The sequence below is a fragment of the Chiloscyllium plagiosum genome, unplaced genomic scaffold (assembly GCF_037043375.1).
Source record: "Chiloscyllium plagiosum isolate Xiang-an unplaced genomic scaffold, Cpla_swu_hap1 HiC_scaffold_25, whole genome shotgun sequence".
NCBI classification, from domain to species: Eukaryota; Metazoa; Chordata; class Chondrichthyes; order Orectolobiformes; family Hemiscylliidae; genus Chiloscyllium; species Chiloscyllium plagiosum.
Window position 1 is genome coordinate 34,201,645 of NW_028270163.1, and position 17,099 is coordinate 34,218,743.

The 17,099-nt window shown below is 39.7% G+C and overlaps 1 protein-coding gene across 2 annotated transcripts in view; it reads left to right on the forward strand.

Annotated features, from left to right (window-relative positions):
- Window positions 1-657: 657 nt before the first annotated feature.
- dcxr (dicarbonyl/L-xylulose reductase) overlaps window positions 658-17,099 on the forward strand; it is a 26,921-nt gene continuing 10,479 nt past the window's right edge. Inside the window, exons 1-8 of one of the 2 annotated variants that reach the window (XM_043714720.2) lie at window positions 659-822; window positions 2,437-2,534; window positions 2,986-3,140; window positions 6,577-6,619; window positions 9,125-9,224; window positions 11,148-11,212; window positions 12,890-13,007; window positions 13,880-15,760. In XM_043714720.2, coding sequence (XP_043570655.2) covers window positions 771-822; window positions 2,437-2,534; window positions 2,986-3,140; window positions 6,577-6,619; window positions 9,125-9,224; window positions 11,148-11,212; window positions 12,890-13,007; window positions 13,880-13,983 — 735 coding nt within the window. In that variant the 5' untranslated portion in view covers window positions 659-770 and the 3' untranslated portion in view covers window positions 13,984-15,760. Of the gene's footprint in view, window positions 823-2,436; window positions 2,535-2,985; window positions 3,141-6,576; window positions 6,620-9,124; window positions 9,225-11,147; window positions 11,213-12,889; window positions 13,008-13,879; window positions 15,761-17,099 lie in introns of those variants that run through there. The other variant, XM_088000597.1, reaches the window with a different exon arrangement.

Below are 17,099 nucleotides of genomic sequence, written 5' to 3' on the forward strand. Positions count from 1 at the left end.
CATAGCAGACTCATAACATGGAATAAAGAAGGACTTGAATGATATCTTTGAATGGTGGAACAGACAAGATAGGCTGAATGGCTTCCTCCTACTACTTATGGTTTTATTTATGAACTTGGCCTTGGGGGTCAAAATGATTCAAAGATTTTACAAAAGGGAAGAAAATATTTAAAGAAAAAAATGTCATTTCAGGGTGCCATAGTGGCTCAGTGGTTAGCAGGCTGTCTCACAACACCAGGGATCCAGGTTCAATTCCACCCTCAGGTGACTGTGTGGAGTTTGCACATTCTCCCTGTGTCTATGTGGGTTTCTTCCGGGTGCCCTGATTTCCCCCCACAGTCCAAAGATGTGCAGGTTAGGTGGATTGGCGATGGGAAATTGCCCCATATTGTCCAGGGATGTGCAGGTGGGTTAGCCTTAGGAAATGAAGGGTCACAGAGGTAGGGGTAGGGTCTGGGAGGGTTGCTGTTCAGAGGGTCGGTATGAACCCGATGGGCCAAATTGTGTGCTACCACATTGCAGGGAGTCAATGATAATTGCATAAGTGACATAAGGAAGTCTTGAGAAGCAATGGGTGGTGCTTGTGAAAAGGGGGAGGTACGGATGGTTCAGTTTGAACCAATCTGAGCGTAAATCGCTGCAGAGTCTACACCAAGTGGCGGCATCAGCTGTGTCGGTAAAAGAGGGAGTTTACCCTGGTTTCGCTGTGACCGTACGGGTAGGGGAGGCTCACTCAGTCAGCGTTCCCTTCTGAGCTGCACCCTTGGAGGATGGAGCAGACTCTCGCCCATAAACGAGCGCTGGTTACGGGCGCTGGGAAAGGTAAGGAGCGGGGTGTCGGCCCTCTGCTGCAACAGCACAGTCCCCTTGTGGACTCTGAGCTGCCTCTCTCTCTCTCAAACTAACCTGCCCTGAATCCGTTAAAAAGCAATAACTATTTCTTTCTACTTTTCCCTGCTTAGCAGAGACGCCCTCACTAATACACTAACTTTTCAAAACAAAGGAAACTTGGGGGAGCACTGTTGGAATCTGTTGTGCTGTTTGTGTAATCTCACCTCCTTATTGTGGCCTAGTGAATGATCACGGTTTTAATCGCTTCGCCGTTGGTTGCTGTGTGTAACAACTTTGACCTCAAACTTCAGAATATTTTACAACTATTTTGTCTGTCACTCACTGCACGCCTCGTGGTGCTCCTTGGGCTTAGCTTTTGGCTACTTACACTTTGTGTGTGTTTCTTGGGGGTCAGGTTTTATGATATGTTACTGTAGGTAAGAAGTTGATACTTAAAAAGCCACCTTTTAGTAAAGGAAGGCCTTCCAGCTAACCCATCTCTGAGACTTGCAGGTATGGATGTGCCTGCTCCCTGTGCCTCCTCTTCAACACCTTGATGAACTCAGTTATTTCTTTAAAAAAAAAACCTGTCATTTCTGACTGCCACTTTTTCACTCTTGGATAACCTTTTCCCCACCTCCAAATAGGCTGACTTGTGCCCTGATACTGCAAGATCTTTTAAACCCAGAATTACTGAGATCAGCAGGATTCTGCTCCCAAGTAAAATATTACCAGAAATAAGCATTCTGGTTAAGCTGTGAACTTTAGTCAACAAGTTCAAACTGAATTGTCATTTTTACTCTCTTCTTTCCCCCCTCCCCGCCTTTTGACTACTGAGGTATATTTCTGATCTTAATCTTGCATTCATAAAAATTGTAGTGTGTCCTTCCTGCAGAGTTCAGTTAAATTTTCCCAATAGTTTTGCCTCCACAAATCAATCCAGGAGCTAATTCCACTATACAACTGTTCTTTTTGTGAAGGATTTCTTTATTAATCCTGAAACTGCATTTACTGTTGAATATCCATGTTTCTTGTGCCAGTAGTTAAGTTGAGCATTTTAAATAATGTACTTTTCAAAAATTTCATGCACTGTCATCTCTCCTTTTTTTTTGAAGCTGAAAGTCAAGTTCCACCAGCCCTTTTGGACTCTGGGTCTGGGTTCTAGTTTTAATTCCATAAGCCTTTCTTTTGGGTGAGGTTGGAAAGGAGGATATTGTCTGTCTGTAGTACTGTATTGTACAAGGATGTTCCAATCTGTTGTGTAGGGGAATTTTATTAATTATTCTATTCCACTAAATAATAACAAAATTGATTGGTAGCATACTTTTTAACCAATCAAACATTCAATGCCAACATTTTTTTTTGAAAAAGTTATCTGACTCTAACAATGTGTGGTCTGTAGATGTGACTTTCAGTACAACAATTTCAGCAGAAATTAAGTAATGTTTGGGTTAAATGATCATCATCTGATCTGTGATTACAATCCTGGGGAATGGATCGGGTGGTGATGAAGATTGTGGTGGTGTGGGACGAAGGATGAGGTGTGTTTTGGGGATTAGATCCAAAAGCTTTATTTCTTTATTTTGCGCTAAATGTTTGTTACAGGCATTGGAAGAGCCACTGCTAAGGCCTTACTAGAATGTGGTGCAGAAGTTATTGCGTTAAGCAGGACACAATCTGACTTGGATAGCCTTGTTCAGGAGGTATGTAAAAATGTGCTGTAAAGACATTGCACGGATTTTCCAACGTGAACAGGTTTCCAGTACTGCTGGACAAAATCATTCTTCATGTTAGATCTTCAAGTTAGATTATCATGTCTTCACTTTTTCGTGTTCTTTTAAAGTATTGAAGATAACTGGAAGTACAATTCGGCAGATGTCGGAAATAAAAATAACAAATTTCTCAAGTATGAAATGGGTCAGGCAGAATCTATAAAGAAGAAAACCAAGTTAACATTTCAGATCAAGATCCTTTGTTGAATGGATCTCTCAACTGATCTTATCTGACCTTAAGATTTCTAGAATTTGATTTGTTTAGTTAAATCAATTTTGCACCGGTTTTTATTCTGTAGATGATTAATCACTTGATCTCTCTTCAGTGAACCTCCTAAATGAGCTTACCCATACATAATGAGGATTTTTTTAACCTTTTCAGTGCCCTAAGATGTTGACTATTTGTGTGGACATCAGTAACTGGGAAGCCACCGAAAATGCTCTGAAGGATGTAGGCCGTATAGACCTTTTAGTGAACAATGCTGCAGTTGCCATTTTGCAGCCCTTCCTAAGTGTCACAGAGGATGCATTTGATAAGTATGTAAAGATATATTGTAAAAATTTGAGTTTTTTTTTTGGCTTAGGTACAATACGTGTCCATTTTACCCTTGCAATTAAGCAAAAACCTAGTATGCATTTTTAAATTGTCTTGGGAATTCTTGCATTAAAGCTGTGAGTGCATTTACCTAAATTACCTAAATAGGTGGCTTTGTATTTCCTTACTTGTTCAATAAAAGGTTCTACGGTGAGAACAGGTGCTCTGGTGAATTTGAACCCAATTAAGAAAACCAAAGCATTATGCTCATTATGAGCAAAACCTGAGTTTTTTTTTATATACGAATTGCCTGTTTGTAATCATTTTTAAGACTTTTTTGTTTACAAGGTGTAGAACTCTTTAAAATATGCTTGAGCATTAATATCCATGTAGGAACATATGATTTTAAATGAAAAGGAACTGGCTAAACATCTCTATTCAGCAATATAGAGGTGGGGTTGTAATACTGATTTTTTTTTTTTCAGGAGGACACTATTATTAAGACCATAAGACATTGGAATGGAAGTAAGACCATTCAGCCCATTGAGTCCACTCAGCCATTTAATCATGGCTGATGGGTATTTCACCTCCACTTACCTGCACCCTCCCCGTATCCCTTTAATTTCTTGTGAGATCAAGAATTTATCAATCCCTGCCCTGAAGTCATTTAATGTCCTGGCCTCCACTGCGCAATGAATTAGTATTGGAAAGAGAAACAATATGTTTGGTTAGTTGAAGAGTAAAGACCACAAATCATGCTATTTGCGAGTATTTTACAGGCCTCAATTCTGAGAAATAGGAGGAAAAAATCTACTGGGAACTCTCAAATGCACTAGGTCTATAGTGATAATATTGGAAGGACTTTTACTCTAAGATTTGGATAATGTTAATGGGAGGAGGGGAAGGAAGTTCTGCAATATGCTCAGGAGGACTTTTCTTTTTGACCAGTGCATTTTTGGTCCAACTAAAGAGAGCATTGTGAGATTTGGATGTGATGAAAGAAATAGGCTACATGATCAAAGCACTTGTAGGGCAATACTTCTGTCATCATCATTGATCATTGTGTAAGAAGGTTTTGATTTTACTTGAGAGGAAGAGCAAGGCATAATTGAAATTCGTCCCCTTCCTGTGCACTTTTAAATGTGATGAGCGATCCAATATAAGAGTACAATGGAAGCAGAGGTTGACTGGTAAAACTAAGGAAAAGTGATCTCCTGAAGGAGATATTTTAGATACATTTCAAGGGAGCAAAGAATCATATAATCCCTACAGTGTGGAAGCAGGCCATTCAGTCCAAGTCTGCACTGCTTGCCCGAAGAGGAGCCTGCCAAACCCCTCCCAGCCCACCCTATCCCTGTAACCTTGCATTTCTCTTGGCTAAGCCACCTAACCCACATGTCCTTGGGCCTATGGGCAATTTCGGTTAGGGAAGTAAACTCAAGTCACCTTGGGTGATGAGGCACATAAAATATGATGCTGCCTGGTGAGTTTGAGCATGAACAATACCAAATAGCCCACAAAGGCAAAATGAGGCCCAACATAGTGATCCTGAAAATAATGGCAGTTAACATATATTTTTAAACAAAATCTTTCTCTACCAGCATGTAAATAGTTTGTGGGTAATAGTCCGTTCGGAGCTGCTTTTAAAAGCAGAAGTGATTTGCTTACCAATGAAAGACAAGGCTGGAATACGTTGTTTACTAAGGAAGAGGATATCAATTTAAATTTCAGCAAAAAGCTGGAAGTAATTACAGGCAGAGGAAATTGATAGGGTGCATTGGAAGGGCAGGCCATACTTGGAGTGGTTAGAATTGTGGGGGCAGGGTAGCTTTCATTTCAGGTGGCTCTGCTTGGACAGTCCCTTGTAGCTGAGGATGCCTTGTTCCTAGATGACTGAAGGGTCTCATGCATGACCTCCAGTGTCGCTCACTAGGTGAGTAGGTGATAGAACTTGGGAGAGAAAGATGTCCTGCTTGGCAGTGCACCTTTTCTGTCAATATTTGCTTTCAGCTTGTCATGCAGTGATGAGTTTTCAGACTGCCTTGAGCTAGGGTGTCCCAGGTGTCTGATGTTGCATTTTTCTTTGGAGAAAACTTTTAGGGTGTCCTTGAAGGTTTTTCTTCTGTTTCTAGTCTCTGAGGGTGAGCTGGGTCTTTGCAAAAAGGAAGATTAAGAAGTGTGTTAGTACAATGACACTGCTTCACTTCACCCAGAATTGGGTCTGGTATCCATCAATGGCCTTGTATGTTATCCTGGAGCAGGTGGTAGACAGCTGCCTCCAGAGTTTGGCACTGAAATGGAGGAGGACATTCCATAATCTCCTATAGTTGACAATGTTAAAGGTCTTTGAAGTCCAAAAAAGCCACTTATGAGGTTTGATGTAGCTCCTTACATTGCTGTGAAGGGAATATCATTTCCCTTTTGCCCCTTGGAAAAGAAGCTGTATTGAGATTTCTGTAGGAGCTCTTCATCCACCAGGAGATGATGTTTTGAGGAGAATTCTTGTGAATTTTCCAGTAGCTGACAGCAGGGAAATTCCTTTTTGTAGTTGCTGTTGTCGAAACTGTCTTTTGTTTTTGTTTTGAAAAATGGATGGCCCTAACTGCCTCACTGTCCTTGGTGATTAGTTCTGTTCTTGAGCAGCAGTGGAGTTTTTTTTTTGAGGCATAGACTGTAGATAATCTTGACAGCACTAAATAAAATATGTACGTATTGGTTGTTGGCCAACTGCTAAAATTAAAAACTGGGCACAGGGGTAATTACACCTGTCGGGTAAAATGGGTGAAAGGGACAACTGGATTAGAACATAGAACAGTGCAGCACCTTTTACCCTACTATAAGGTCAAGCTAACCTACACATTCTTTTTATTTTGCTATCATCCATGTGCCTATCTGAGAGTTGTTTCAATGTCCCTATGGATTGTTTCACTGGGTTTGCATTGTCTCAGTTGGCCAAATGTTAAAGCTTTCCAACTGGCTATACAATACGCAGGATTTCTCTCTTATATCTGAGAAGTATCTTGTTATGGGAAGAAGGGGGAAAAAAAGAGAATATTGAACCAAGGGTAACCACTCCAGAGCCCAGCAGGGAGCCAGTTCTATTAATGGATGTGAAAGACAAGGGCCAGCAAGGCATTCAGTTCTTCCAGAGTTGACTGGAACATCTGGATGTAGAGGTCCAGAGGCTGCAATGGAAACTTGCATCCTGAAAGCATTGGTGTCCGTGCTGTCTAAATGACTTTAGCAAGGTGTTTGATAAGGTTCATTGGAATGAAACCTGTTGACGTCCAAAATTCTGCTCCAACACCAGGGATTGTGAACTGGGCAATCTCTACAGAGCTGGGTAGCCTATTGCAGAAGGATAAAACTATCAACTAACCTGTTTTCTAACATTAGAACCATTCTATTAACTTTATCCTTTCTGTATCTGATTTTCAGAGTGTTTGATGTTAATGTGAAAGCACTAATGCATGTTGCACAGGTAAGATTTCGAAGACTGGATTCAGTTTTTATTTAAAGGTGTCAATTCTCTTGCAAAAAATGTATATTTTCAATTGGCTATTTGTTTAAAAACAAAGTACCCCTCTGGTTAAGGCAATAGGGAATAGGCAGCTGAAAGCTTGTGCTTATGTTGAGGATGATGCCAGAGATTTAGAATGGGCTGAAATGCTATTGTGGAGCATGTGCCTCAAGTTGCAACAGGACCTGCATATAATACTTGAGATTTCCAACAGAGAACTAGCAAGACTTGCCTGTTAAGTAAGCAGGGTTTTGAATCTTGGGTAAATTATACTTTACTAGTGAAGTTGTTCATTGTTGCTTTAACACTGATATTGCTGATTGGGTAATCTGCACCACTGCAATCATTTGAGTCCTACAGTGTCACCCCAAACGTTTTTGCTCAGTCTTTGGTACACCGATGTAGACGCCTTCAATGAGGAATAGGTGGTATGCATGTTAACTTCCAAAAGAATATTGACTTTTATTTTTTGTTAATGAAGTGCCTTATCTTCCAATAGGACACATTAAGAAATTGAAGCCCATGGTTTTCTGCCCTTTTTTGTAAAGAGTAGAAAAACTTTGCAAAACTGCAATTTCTTGAGTGACTTGCAGAACCCTCAATCACCACACTCTAAATGAATAGTTTATTATAGAACACTATTTCTTGGCCTTACAAAGCGTGTTTTGAGGGATATGGACCAAATGCAGACAAGTGTGTCTAGTTTAGTTTGGAAACTTGGGTGTGGATGTGTTGGCCCGAAGGGTCTGTTTTCTGTGGTTTGCAACTATGACTCTGTTTAGTTGGCGTTATCTTTGTTTGTTGTTGGCTTTACTGGACTGTGATGCCACAGGCAGTAGCTGCTGCCTGATGTCCAGGATTAGGACCATTCCTTGTGTGTACTTGAACAGTGGGTATCAGGGAATTCTCTGCAGGGCTTCAGTAAAGCCTCATTCTGTCTTTATCTAAACCACTTTAACACAAGTGTTACTAGATCCCAGCCAGAGTTGAGAAGCTAAACTAATTTTTTGACTTGCCACCAGTTGCTGCAATGAAAACACATTGTTGGAAAAGCTCAGCAGGTCTGGCAACATGTTTGGAGAGAAATCAAGAGTTAATGTTTTGTGTTGAGTGACCCTTCCTCAGTCAATCGATCTGAAACATTAACTCTGATTTCTGTCCACAGATACTGCCAGACTTGCTGAACTTTTCCAGCAATGTCTGTTTCTGTCTCTGATTTGCAGAAACTGCAGTTCATTTGGGGGTTTTTTTCTTCCTACTAGTTGCTGCAGCGGAGATAAACTAAGATCATCTTATCTCTGAACTAGTGCTACTCAATCTTGATGAAAGATGTTGTGAAACTTAGAGATTGAAAGGGTTCAGAAAAGATTTACAAGGATGTTGCCAGGGTTGGAGGATTTGAGCTATAGGGAGAGGTTGAATAGGCTGGGGCTGTTTTCCCTGGAGCGCCGGAGGCTGAAGGGTGACCTTTATAGAAGTTTATAAAATCATAAGGGGCATGGATAGGATAAATAGAGAAAGTCTTTTCCCTGGGGTGGGGGAAGTCCAGAACCAGAAGGCATAGGTTTAGGGTGAGAGGGGAAAGATATAAAAGAGATCTAAGGGGCAACTTTTTCTCAGAGGGTGGTACGTGTATAGAATGAGCTGCTGGAGGAAGTGGTGGAGGCTGGTACAATTGCAACATTTAAAAGGCATCTGGATGGGTATATGAGTAGGAAGGGTTTGGAGGGATATGGGCCAGATGCTGGCAGGTGGAACTAGATTGGATGGGGATATCTGGCATGGACAAATCGAACCAAAGGGTTTGTTTCTGTGCTGCATATATGACTCTAGAATTAAGCCATTTGGCCCATCAAGTCTGCTCCACCATTCATTCATAGCAACTATGTTTTTCAACTCCCATTCTCCTGCCTTCTCCTTGTAACTAAAATACTCCAAATGCGGTCTGACTAGAGCCTTGAACAGCCTCAGCATTACATCTCTGCTCTTGTATTTGAGACCTCTTGAAATGAATGTTAACATTGCATTTGATTTCCTATCTGCCAGTTGCACCTGCACGCTAACTTTGCATTTTCCAGGTGTATTCTTTTTGCACCTTGAGCTAAATTTGTCAATTTGAATTTGGCCTCTATTTAGAAATGAAGTGAATCTTCTCTAACCAAGCTGAAGATATGCTGCAAATTCTTGCTTTTGAAACAGTTTTGAGTTGTGCAGGCTGGCTAGATGGTGGGAGGGATCCTACTTTGCATGTCTCATCTCATTATAAGCCATGAGTGACCAGGGAGTCCCCAGAATAAACCTAATTGCTATGACGCGACTGTGTAGCATATTTTATTCAATGGTACTATACCATCTGCACTCCATGTCTCCTAACACGTAATATTTCTGCACGACTTCTGCAGATTGCTACTTCAGTACTTTCAGAATTTTCAGAGGTAGTTGAAGTTTTCTTTTTGTTTTCAAAAGATAATTGCAAAGGGGATGATGTGTCGTGGAGAAGGTGGTTCTATTGTGAACATCTCCAGCCAGGCATCCAAGTGTGCTTTGAGAGATCATGCTGTATACTGTGAGTGCCATCCCTTGCTTTACCCATCTTTTTCTGAGCTGAATCTTTTAGTGCATTATTTTGAAATTGACAGCACAATAAGTCATAATTTGTGGCAGTTTATGCAGATGCACATCTTGGGATATTGCAAAACTCTTCTTTTGTAATGAGCCTGAACTTTTTATTAGGAAAAATCTCCAGTGCATGTTTGTGTTATGAAGTTTAAGGCATGTACTGTACCTTTGAGAGAGTGAATGCTGCTCTGCACTGAGAGCTCACAACACCTGAGTCATGACTAGATCAGTCTGAGTATATTGTAAAATTGAAAATAAGTAACATTTGGCTGTGAAATGGATATCTGCGTTGGTTGCTGTTTTGACGACAATTCAAATTTAACCAATTAGTTTAAGTTATGCCCCATTAGTTTGTATTTATTGGTTTGATGTTGGCAAAACAATGAGACGATCCAATGTTGGGGATGTAAAAAAAAAAGCAGGCATTTTGAAAACCAAAGAGTAATTACCATCGAGAGAGAGAGACCCAAAAAGATTGAAATGCACTCTCTATCAAAGGTACCTTTTCCGCATGAAACAATCGCAGTAAAAGACAGATGACGACCCAGAGAGATCTTTAGCTAGAAGAAGAAAGACACCGGAAATAACTGCTGTATGGCTTTGAAATATAGTCTATAATTTTAATGTGTTTTATTGGAACAGTATAATTGGAGGCAGATATTAAGCAGTTAAGAGAAAGAGGGGCCTAGAGTCATGAACAGTTGTTTGTTGTTCACTTTGAGAGTTAAGGAATAAATTTGATATTATTTTCTTTTTAAATAGTGGAATTTGGGAGTTCAATTTGGCAGACAATTCATATTCCAAACCAAAGACTGGTTCCCCATTTGACTTTTTTTGAAACATCAAAATCCCATGCCACCACTGTATTTTGCACTAGCTGTGAATGCTTTAATTTCCCACTACTCTGGGGAACTGCCTGCTTCCTTTTTAAAATTTTTTTGGGGGAAAGTGAACTTTTTATTTTTCTATGCCTCTTTGTTTAGCTTGTGAAGTGCTTGTGATCTCTTTTGTCTGTTGAAATAAATGCCTCCGTGGCAAGGGTACTTTTGTGTTACGTCTGCCTTGATATTGTACTTGTCTTTGAATGGAACTTGATTGCAGAAGTTCCTTTATGGGATTGTGAATGCTACCAAATGAGGCAAGCTGACACTTGAAATGACAGATGATTTAATCAAAGTGTGTGTGACTGAGTTTAATGAATTGGCAGCTGCTTTTCCAATAGCTACTTAATTGAAAACCTTGCTTTCAGATCAATAAATGCAGCTTGATTTTAATTAACTCTTTTTATACCTGCCTACAATTCTCTCTACCAGAAGTTTAATTTTCTTGAAGCTGGTGTTGACATCTTTTCTCTTCTCTTTCCCTCCCCTTGCCTCAGTAAATAAGTGTTTCAAAGGGAGTAAGAATTGTTGTAATGAAGCCAGTGAGTGTCTGCATATTTACTTAATCTGAAGAAATAATGTAGTACTTCTGCTCCTTTTTTTTGTCCTCTGATTTTCTTTTTTAATGAGACAACTGTTGCTTCCTCCACTGAAGTCCAAAGTTTTAACTGTTAACTTCTAAAGTGCATTCAATAGTAAGGGACCTCCATTTTTTTGAATTTTAGTGGTTAAACATAGTGTTCCGTGGCTAACTGACCACCACTCAGCTCTCTCCTCACCCCTCCCCCTCCCTGAAAACCAACTGATCCTGTGTGTGTGTATATACACACTGAATGAAATCCTCTGAAGGACATCTTGGCTGATGTGTACTGCCTCAATACTCTAATATACAATTAATAATTGATATAGTGGCATGTTTTAACGAAAGACTCCCTTGGGAGAATGAGTTGCCTCTTTAAATGTATTTTTTTACCTTTGCTGTTTTAAAGGTGCCTCAAAAGGAGCTGTGGACATGTTAACAAAAGTGATGGCACTTGAGTTGGGACCACACAAGGTAGGCATTGACAGATGCAAACTACTAGCTGACTTTTTAGATTCCATAGTTTAGCCTTCCAAAAAAGGGGTTTTTGTAAATGTCTTTTCATACAAATGGAACATCTTCACAGCATTGACCTTCAGTCTGATCCTTTTATTGATTTTGGGCCTTTTCTATTGGAGCAATATTCAGTGTCTGAGGATAGGTGGCAGTTGTCAATTGCATTCAACAGAAGTCTAACAATACTGGGGACGTTCTGAATGGGAGATGAGGAGTGAGTCCTTTATTAATATCAGCAGCAGATAAAATGCATTTCACAGACCATGCTGGAAAAACCTGATTACTACAAAATTGTTTTTCCCATCTCCTAGTCTCAGCTGGTATTCAATAAATATTTGTAGGACTTTTTCATCTAATTTATACTGAAAAGATAAAATACAAAGCGTGAAATAATAAACTGATTTAGAAATGCTATATTTTTGCTGCTAAAACTTTTTCTTTCACCTTGCTAAACAACAAAATGTAAATCGTTATTCAAATTTCCCTCTTCATTAATACTGGCCCCCAATGCTGCAAACAGCAAATGTTTCATGTCCTAAATATAGTTCTGGTCTGCTTAATAAGATGCAGAAATCTTTAATTCCCAATGAGTACCATTGTTGCAGCAGGTTTACTAATGTATAGATTCAGCATCTCCAACACTTTTGGGTATTAATGTTAGCAGGAGTTAAAATAATGTAATGTAGAGTCATATCACAACATGAATATAAAACAATTTCATTTCATACACTTCTTTGAAAGTGCTTTTTAAGATGTTTTGCTCTTTACGAATTGCTTTCTTAAAGCTTTTAAACTGCACCCACAACAAAATGCTAGCATCTCGCACTCCTGCAAGTGTTCTGCTTTTTGTTTTAAGATTTTTGTTTTCTTAAAAGATTACTTTCAGATGCAATTTTGACTTTGGGAGAATTCCAGAAGCCAGTGTTCTCTATCTTGAACTAGTGAACATGTTTGTTTTCTTGAAATTTCTGCTTTCTTTTAGTTACAATTTGATGCTTTGGCTTTCAGTATGTCTTTGTGCCTAAAACCACCAAAATCCTGTCCTCTGATCATGGATAAGGTATCTGTAGAATTCAACTGGGCACGGCTGAATGTTGTAGGCTATCGAGCTAGTATGGTACTTGAGACAAAAAATTGTATGAAGTTAAACTTGATTCTTGACATCTATTTGTCTGTGGTAGCGCAAATTCTAAATATCAGAGCCCACAATTGAGATTGGGAACTGGTTCATTCACATTACTTATTATTTCAGTACTCCTGTTGATTCTTCAAAAGCACCTGATGCTTTGTTAATATTTCTAATCAAATACTGTACATCTACTTTTAGATATGTAACAATTTTACACTTGTCCACAAGAGGGTGCTCAACAGCCACTTCCTGAAGTGAGAAACAATTTGTTTTAATACAGTATGGGAAATTATTAGTAAATTGCAGTAATTTTTCACTTTTTAATATAACATGCTGAATTAATTTAGTTCTCCTCTCTCTGGCTAGTCCATCTCCTGTAACTACTATGAATTTCAATGTAAATTGGTTTCTGGAATTCTAAGAAGATATGAAATCCAGAAGTATTTTGACTGCCTTTGACTCAAAATAAGCACAACGTTCAAAGAACTTTTTTTTTGCTTTCTCAGATCCGAACGAATGCAATAAATCCCACCGTAGTGATGACTGCAATGGGTCGGATTGGATGGAGTGACCCAGCAAAAGCTGCAGGAATGTTGTCTCGTATCCCATTGCATAGGTTTGCAGGTGAATGAGCAAGTACTTCTGGATTTCTCTCAATGGGGGAAGGGAAGCCTACACTTTTCATTAATTGACTATAATGATATAACTTTTATCCACAGCTGCCATTCTGCTGCATAACTATTTTATTATATATTTTGTACTTGGTTGCTTATTGACTTTCATGTTGCCACTCTTACTATTTCATTACCATAAAAATAGCCTTGCTGTATATATTTTTAAAGCATCAACTTGTATTTCATTTCTTTTTATAAAGGTATTGGAATTTATTGAACTAACATGAACATAATGCCAACAAGCAGGTGACTTTTTTTTAAAAAAAGGTCCATCTCAAAACATAACAATCTACACTAAAATGAACAATCTTGGATTTGCAGCCATTGAATCTCAATAGAATGTTCCCTTTTGTGGAAATATTTTCTGCCAGACCAATTCCTGACATTTCACTGATCCTAGGAAGGAAGTTTGCATTTCACTCGCAGATGATGAGCAAAAGTCTGTCCCTTTTTATTGCCTTAATACCTATACAGAGGGGAATATTCAGGTATTGAATGTTTTATAAAATTTCATGCATAGTGATTTTTAAAACAGGGGTGTGTGCGCGCATTGAAGTGAAATGGCACGTTTCCACCACCAACCCATATGTTGGGAAGGGGTCAGAATGTTTTTCCCTCTGGACCTTTGCCATTTCTGCTATACCATAGTTACTTCTTTCCTCAACAGGGGCCAGATAGCAGCTCCTCATCTGCTCATTCTGCCTTTTTTTTTTGTTTGTATGGAAATATCTGGCACCTGTTTTGTCACTTTCATTTTCTACTAACTACAAATGTTCTGGATTCTTTACCATATTTAAGTTTTAAATTTTAATTCTTTTGTAGAGGAAGAAGATGTGGTGAATACAATAATTTTCCTCCTCAGTGACAGAAGTGCAATGATAAATGGAGTGACTCTACCTGTGGATGGAGGATTTCTTTCTTCATGAATTAGTCTTTTTAGTGAAATTGGTAAAATAGTCCTCACAATGTTGCTAAGGATGTGTCTTGTAATAGCTGGTTCATTTAAAAACCTTTATCAGATTAGCTCATCAGTGAAGTCCTTCATTTTATTAGCTGCTGTATTACATAATCCACACAAATCTAGTTTATGCCTTGATTATAGTCCACTGTTACCATCTTCAGCCCGTGCCAATTGTTAGTAGGGAGAGTGGAGATTTCCTTGCTACTTTTTGAAGTGTAATTTCAGGTGTCAAAAGAGCAGATCTTGATCGATAACCTCTTTAATACTGACCCATATTGGTCATTCAAAGTCAAACGATACTATAGAAAGCCTTCCATGGAGAAAATTGCTGAGAGGTTTCAAACTTTGTTCAATAGTCATGACCCTATGAGCTTTGGCTGTTCTGTTAGAGATCAACCATTTTTGTCAAATTTTGATTTTAAATGGGGAAACTTTGGTGCTGGTTTAATGCGTATATAGACCACAAGTCCCATTTACTTGGGTGACCTACTCAAAACAACAGGTTCCTTTTAGTTGTTCTATTGGCAAAGTAAAGACTATACTCAACCAGCCCATCCTTGCAGAAACTCAAAACAAACTCTCTACTGTTGATGTTCTGAAATTGTTGAATTTGCTGAACAACACTAAGTGGGCTAACCGCTAAATTACCAGTTGATCTCATCATGTGACTCATCTGTGCTTGCAAGAAGTTTATATATTTAATACATTAGCAGCTATTTGTTGCAAACCAAATGAGTATGTTTCAAGCTTTCATTTTCATTTACCAGTAAGTTTGGGCTCTGTATAGTTCCCTGTTGGCTGGGTTATTTCTCCATGCCAGCAGTCAACTTGCTAACCAGTCAGCGCCCTTTCCTCCTGTAGTAAATGTCATTGCTTTTTTTGTATTCTTTCATTTGTTGTCATGTTTAAGGTAAAATACTTGGTCTCTTTTAAGCATCATAACTAGGAAATTTGAAAGCTCCTATCAAATTCCAGGTTTGACCTGGAGTAGTAGCTGTATGTGCTTTCTGACCAAAACCAAGATGTGTTTTTTAAAGTTAAAATGTTCTACAAACCTACCAAATCAAATCTGAAAGTCACTGCTCTCTACATGGTATTTAAAGCTGCAGTATTGTCGTGTGCATGACATGATTTCTAAGGTTCCTAAATGTCAGGAGTAAGTAAATTCTGCACAATTTTTTTAAGTTGAGAACTGCAGATGCTGAAATTACCTGACAATTTGAATAACAAACCTACCTGGCACACTGAATTTACAGCAAATTGAATAAAAGTCCATTTCATCTTTCATTAAACATTAACGCAAATACTGGGTTGCCAGAAATCAGAAACAAATGGAATATTAGAGAAACTCAGCAGGTCTGACAGCATTTGTGCAGCAAGAAAATTGGAAGATGTGAGGGCAGTAGTACCAGAAATAGGCTGGACAAGGCTGAGGGTCATGTCAACCACTAATGGGGGGGAGGTGATTGGCAAGGAAGATAATCTTTGATTTTTAGATGGGTGTGGGGTTATGTTGGAGGCAGTCACTGAAAGGTGGCATAATTGGAACAAATATGACTGACGGAGAAACTGGGAGAAAGTGAGGACTGCAGATGCTGGAGACCAGAGTTGAAAAATGTGATGCTGGAAAAACACAGCAGGTCAGGCAGCATCTGAGGAGCAGGAGAATCGATGTTTCTGGCATAAGCCCTTCTTCAGGAATGAGGCTGGTGTGCCAGGCGGGCTGAGATAAAAGGTAGGGGGGAGGGGTGCTGGGAATACGATAGGTGGAAGGAGGTGAGGGTGATAGGCTGGAGAGGGGGTGGGGGAGAGGTCGGGAAGAAGATTGCAGATCAAGAGGGTGGTGCAGAATCCAGGGGTTGGGACTGAGAAAAGGTGGGTGGGTGGGTGGGGGGGGGGGGGGGGGGGGAGGGGAAATGAGGAAGCTGGAGAAATCTACATTCATCCTGTGTGGTTGGAGGGTTCCTAGGCGGAAGATGAGGTGCTCTTCCTCCAGGTGTTCTGTGGAGAAACTGGGAGAATGGAACAGAATCCTTGCAGCAACTAGTGTGACATAGTGTAGTCAAGGTAACTGTATGAGTCTCAATGGGTTTATACTGGATGTTGGTGGACAGTATAGAAGTGGACACAGAAGTCCAAGAAATATCTGAGCTGGGCCAGTTAGTGACAGATGGATGGAAATTTGAAGTAAAAGTGATGAATTTTTCCAGTTCTAAATGAGGGTGGGAAGCTACATCAATGTTACTGCATTAGAAAAAGAACTGTGGGTGGGATATATGCGAATACCCATAGCTGCATATTTGACTTGGAGGAAGTGAGATGAGCTAAAAGAGAAATTGATCAGTGAGGAAAGAGCTCAGCCACTGATAGTGAATAGTAGTAGTTCGAGACGGTTCAGGCTTCTTTTATTTTTTTGCCCCCACGAAGTGCAGAGCTTTCAGACCAGCCTGACTGGACATACAGAAGGATTATACATCTATGGTGAAGGGGAGGAGACTAGGGCCAGAAGACTGAAAATTGTGGAACTGACATAATGCATCAGAAACCTTTTGATTCTTCTTCTGACAATGCATTTCTTTGTTTCCATTTTGACAGGCAGTCAACCAGCATCCATTACAAGCCTGCCAACTGTCACAATTACCTTAACTACAATTCTTCCTCAACCATGGCCAGTAAGGATTCTACTTCATTCTCCCAGTTTTTCTCTTTCACATCTTGTTCTGATGTCTCCTTCCACTGGGCTGCCTCTGGCATAACCACCTTTTCCTCAACCAAAGATTTACCCCCACCCCTTGCTGTGGTTGATATGGCCCTTAACTGTATCCATCCCATTTCAAACACTTCTGCTTTCATCCATTCTCCTCCTCCTTTCCAGAACAATAGGGATTCCTCATGTCCTCACTTTTCACCCCACTGGTCTCTGCATTCAAGGGATCATCGTCTGCCATTTCCACCACCTCCAGCAGAATACCACCACCAAACGTATATCTTCCCCTCCTCTATGGTCAGCATTAAATAGTTCTGAAAATGAGACATGGGACTCTGTTAACTGTCTCTGGGCAGATGTTGCCAGACTTGTTG